Source organism: Charadrius vociferus, unplaced genomic scaffold, assembly GCF_000708025.1.
Source record: "Charadrius vociferus isolate BGI_N301 unplaced genomic scaffold, ASM70802v2 scaffold399, whole genome shotgun sequence".
Taxonomy (NCBI): domain Eukaryota; kingdom Metazoa; phylum Chordata; class Aves; order Charadriiformes; family Charadriidae; genus Charadrius; species Charadrius vociferus.
Genome location: NW_009653080.1, coordinates 95,717 through 100,499, shown reverse-complemented (window position 1 = coordinate 100,499; position 4,783 = coordinate 95,717). Strand labels below are relative to the sequence as shown.

General features: G+C 58.5%; 1 protein-coding gene across 1 annotated transcript in view; it reads left to right on the top strand.

The window, feature by feature from the left end:
* Positions 1–345, top strand: part of SHF (Src homology 2 domain containing F) — an 11,837-nt gene extending 11,492 nt beyond the window's left edge. The window contains exon 5 of the mRNA XM_009893124.1: positions 159–345. Coding sequence (XP_009891426.1) covers positions 159–345 — 187 coding nt within the window. The remainder of the gene's footprint in view (positions 1–158) is intronic.
* The last annotated feature ends 4,438 nt before the right edge of the window (positions 346–4,783 follow it).

The following is a 4,783-nucleotide window of genomic DNA, read 5'->3' as shown; positions in this document are numbered from 1 at the left end:
AGGGGGGTGGCTGGGGCCAGGAGCCAGCAGCGTCCCCGCAGCCACAGGGGTGTGTGGCTGTGGTGGGAGGACAGGGGGGTGGGAGGGTCTGAGGGCCTGAGGGGAGGTCGGGGCCAGCTGCACTATCCCCTTAACCCTCCCTCCACCTCTCCTTGCAGGAGCAGCCAAGGCTTCATGCACATGAAACTGTCCCGGACCCAAGAGAACAAGTACGTGCTGGGTCAGCACAGCCCGCCCTTCGACAGCGTGCCGGAGATCATTCACCACTACGCCAGCCGCAAGCTGCCCATCAAGGGGGCTGAGCACATGTCCTTGCTTTACCCGGTGGCCATCCGTACCCTATAGTCCTCACCCACCACGAGCTGGGCTCAAGGCCGGGTGCACCCCGAACTGGCCCGTCCGCAGGGCCGCCTGCCACCGTACCAAGGACGGGCTCTGGACCGGCAGCCCACGAGCGGCTCGCTGGGCATTGCCGGTGCTGTTGGGGATTGCTGCGGCCGGGACGGACCCCCCTTGTCCCGCTACCTCGGGGGGGTTGTCCCGTGTGCCCGCTGGGATGGCGCCGAGGGGACCCCCAACCCAAGGAGCTGAGCGGGGCTCGCTGGCCGCCTGCCGCCCTTGTCTGCCTCCGGGCAGAGCTCGGGACGCAAGGACTGGAGCTGGGGCCTTGGAGAGGCCTGGGGGGGCGGGCAGGGGGGGCACGACGTGTGGGAAACGGGGGAGAAATCATCCATGAACGGGCCTGAGGTGCCTCCGTGAGGGTGCCTGGCTCTGCCCATGGGAGACAAATGGTGAGGAGGCCGGCGAGGGGCAAGTGGGGGCCTGCCTGGGGCTAGCGAGGCACAGGGCAGGGGGGAGCCAGGCCAGCGGTGGCCGCAACCCTGCAGGGGTGCTCGGTACTCGTTGCCATCTTTTGCCAAATGTAAATAGTGACCGCTCTGGGCCACGCGTGCAGCACCACTGCCTAATAAAGCGGTGCATGGTCGCCTCCTGCTCTGTGGGGACTGGGCACCGGCATCCCACCACCTCCGGCGGGGGGTTCGGTGTGGCGACATGTCGGGGAAGGGGATTATATTACACAAAAAGCTCTAAGCAAATTGATTTTTCTTTGCTCTTCGCATACACCGAGACCTGTGTGCCCGAGCGGTCCGGTCAGCTCACTCGTCTGAGACAGAGGGGACAAGGGACACCCGTGGTCACGTCCTTGCTCTGTCTTTGGGACCCTTCATGGGCAGCGATGAGCAGATTTTGGACTTGCCTGGAGAAGGGGGGGACTCTTAGGGATCTTTTGCCTCCTCGTTTTCCTTCACCCCCTCATAAGTCTTAGGTAAACCCCCTGAATTTCACAGGTCTCCTGTTCTCTTCCTCTGGGTGTTTAGTGGTTCCAGTCCTGTTCTTTGTCTTCCTGATACTTTATCTTTGGGCCAGCTCGCTCCTTCTCTTCGTTTGGCTTGAAGCTACTTCTGGTGCTCTGTAGCCTTTAACGCGTACCTTTGCCTTCTAACCTTGCTCCCGTACCCACGCATGTATGTTTCCTCCACCCGTGCTTCAGACGAAGCTTGGTCTTGCTGTTCCTCCCCTGCGGCCCGTTCCCTTTCCATGCGGTCCCACCTGTGTTCAGCGAGAGGCTGTGGCAGCCACAAATGCTCCGCTGGAACGGCAAAACCTTTCACGTCGGTGGAGCAAAGCACTGGGGGTGTTGGTGGGATGTGTTGGCGGTGGCGTGATGTGAAAAAGCATCATCCTCCCTACCCCTGGCTCCCAGGGAGGAGCTGGTCCTGCTGGTTTTCTGGGGGGAAGGGGACACAGAGGTGATGGATGGGACTGTGGGGACATGGCGTGGGTGAGCGCTGCAGCCACGGCAGGAACCCTGCTCTACCATCTGGGGCTTTGGGGTTTGCCAGACTCCCTCTGTAGCTGGGGGATTGCTGTCCTGGCTGCCCGTCACGGCTGTGTGCTGCTGTGGGGACCATGAGGCACGGCCAGCGCGGTCGCCCCAGTGCACGCCGGGGTTGGGAGCCCGCGGAAACTGTCGGTTCGTTCCAGGATGCCTCAGCCTCTGCCGCTCCTTAAAAGGCAGCAGTTTGAGCTCTTCGGGTGCCGGTGTCTCCTTACAGCTCCGCTTGGCTGCTGCCAGCTCCCCGGCTGCCTCCCTCCATCCCAGGCACGGCATCTTCTCCAGCAGCGGGGAGGGAGGCGACTCCAGCTGGAAGGTTTTTCTCCTGGCGGTGCCACGCTGGAGCCTGCAGAAAGGGCTGGAGCTGCAGAAACATGGAGATGCTCTTGGGTTGCCCTTAAAAACCTTTAAAAGGTTTCGAGGGCACTTCGGGGCCCTGCTGTGCCCTGATGGCTCTGGCACAGAGCTCATCCCGGGGCATATTCTGCCTTCTCTGTGGCTGCGCTTGGCAAAGCAGCGGCTTCTCGGGTCCGTGCAGCCGGGGAGCGAAGGAACAGGAGAGCATCCCTATGTATTGTGGTTTGGTTTGGGGATTTGGGGTTTTTTTTTTGAGGAACTGTAGCAGGGAGCAAACTGCCAAGCAGCCTGTGCTGGCTGTAGCACTGAGCTCGCAGCCGTACGGTGTGATCCTGCCCAAGCAGCCTTGGCTGCATCTCAGGGGCATCCCTGCTGATCACTGAGGGGTGTGAGACCTGTGGGCATGGCACCAGCTCCCCAGAAGGAGTCACGGACCAGCAGGACTTCTCTGCAGCTGGGCTTTGTGTCCACACGCTTCAGCTAAGCTGCTCTCAATCCTCTCTGTGGCAGTTACATCCCTCCTCAGCCTTCGCATCTCCAGGATAAAGAAGCCTAATTCCTCAAGCACCTCCTTGTACAACGTATTCTCTGGCCCTGACTATCCTAGTGACCCTCTGCAGGACTCTCCTTGTACTTTGGGTCCAAACCTGAACACAGTATCTAGATGTGGCCTCACCAATGCCAAATAAAGAGAAAGAACCACTTCCTTTGACCTGCTGGCTACACTCGTGATAACTTCCTAGAGAAGCGGTGGAAGCTCCGTCCCTGGAGGTGTTTAATGCCTGGTTGGACAGGGCTTTGAGCAGCCTGATCTAGTGGGAGCTGTCCCTGCCCATGGCAGGGGGGTTGGAACTCGATGATCTTCAAGGTCCTTTCCAACCTAAACCATTCTATGATTCTATGAACTTGGGTTGGAAGGGACCTCAGGAGGTCTCTAGTCTACCCTCCTGCTCCAAGCAGTGTTAGTGTTGACCAGAGGCCTTTTTTTTTTGAGAGAAGTTGAATGGCCCTAAGCCAACTAGGTTTGGGGTTTTTTCCCTCTTCATAGCATTACCAGGAGGGACTGGACACCAGGGATGAAGAGGGCTACAAATTCATTGCAGCCTGAGGGCAACACCTCCAGGCTCACGGAGCCTCCAGCCCCACGTGGGCCCTCATGTAGTGGTGGAGGTCCAACAAGAAAGATAGAGGAGCAGGGTAGAGGACATGGAGCCATAGCAAAGAGCCAGCCCACAGCTTGGCATTGCGTTAGGGGATGGATGTAGTCTCAAATGGGGCAGATCCAAGCAGGTCCTGGGTCCTGTTTGGAGCTGGGGAGGTCTCATTTTGGGAATCCCACGGAAAGCGTATGACTCTGGATCTGGCCTGGTGCATTGCATCCTCTGTTTGTGATGGGAGCTGATCAGGAGCTCCCCAGAAAATTTGGACTGAATCTCTCTTGCAAGATTATTTTAGTGCTACCTTTTGCTGTCCCGTGACCGAAATGAGTGTTGTTTGGAAACTGGGGGTGGGGGGTGAGGGGCAGCCATGTGACAGGGCTAGAGAGGTGACAGGGATCCCCATTCATGAGGATGCTAATCCCCAGGACAGAGAAGGGCCTGAGCAACCTCACGTGGCTTTGAGGTTAACCCCCTTGGGAGCATGAAGGTTGATCAGAGACCTTTTGTCTGCAGCAATTCCCAATCCATTTGTCCCGGCAATCCCCTGTGTCCTCCCTGCTCCCTCTGTTCTCTGCCCCTCCTCCCTGCTCTGCTGTTCATCGCCTGATCTCTGGCCCCTTGCTAAGCCGTCCATAATCGCCAAGCCGCTTTAGCATGCTGCAGGCCCTGCTAATGAAGGAAGGAAGTCTTGTTTTGTAATTGGATTAGCGCTGCTGGGAACATGCTCTCGTATGGCGGTCAGGGCTGAGCCGGTGCGGCCCCTGAGCCCTGTGCTGCTCTGCCTGCTTGTGGGCCAGCTTGGAGCTTCACTGGCCAAAAGATGTAGTCTTGCTGGAGGAAGGGAGCCAAGACGGGGTGAAAGGCTGATTCGGGGCAGAATTTGGCCTTGCCAAAACTCTGTCAGTCCCTAATGTCTCCAACCTGATGGAAATTGCAGAATCACAGAATGGTCAGGGTTGGAAGGGACCTCTGGAGATCATCTAGTCCAACCCCCCTGCCAGAGCAGGGGCACCTCCAGCAGTGGCACAGGACGGTGTCCAGGCGGGTTTTGAACGTCTCCAGAGTGGGAGACTCCCCCACCTCTCTGGGCAGCCTGTACCACTGCTCTGCCGCCCTCACAGCAAAGAAGTTCCTCCTCATGTTAAGATGGAACTTCCTATAGTCAAGTTTGTGGTTGAAGCGGTTGGGTTGCCCTCAAGCCCCATCACCAGCCATTGGGGCTCCTGAACACCTCGTGGGCTGGAGAGCATCTCCAGGAGCTAAGCCTTGTGGGCCTGGGTAAAACCCTCACCCGTGCCCCCTCCCTGCCCCTCTGGCTTGGAGAACTTCCCATAAGGAATTAGTTTAAAAACCCAGCCCTAGCAGCAGT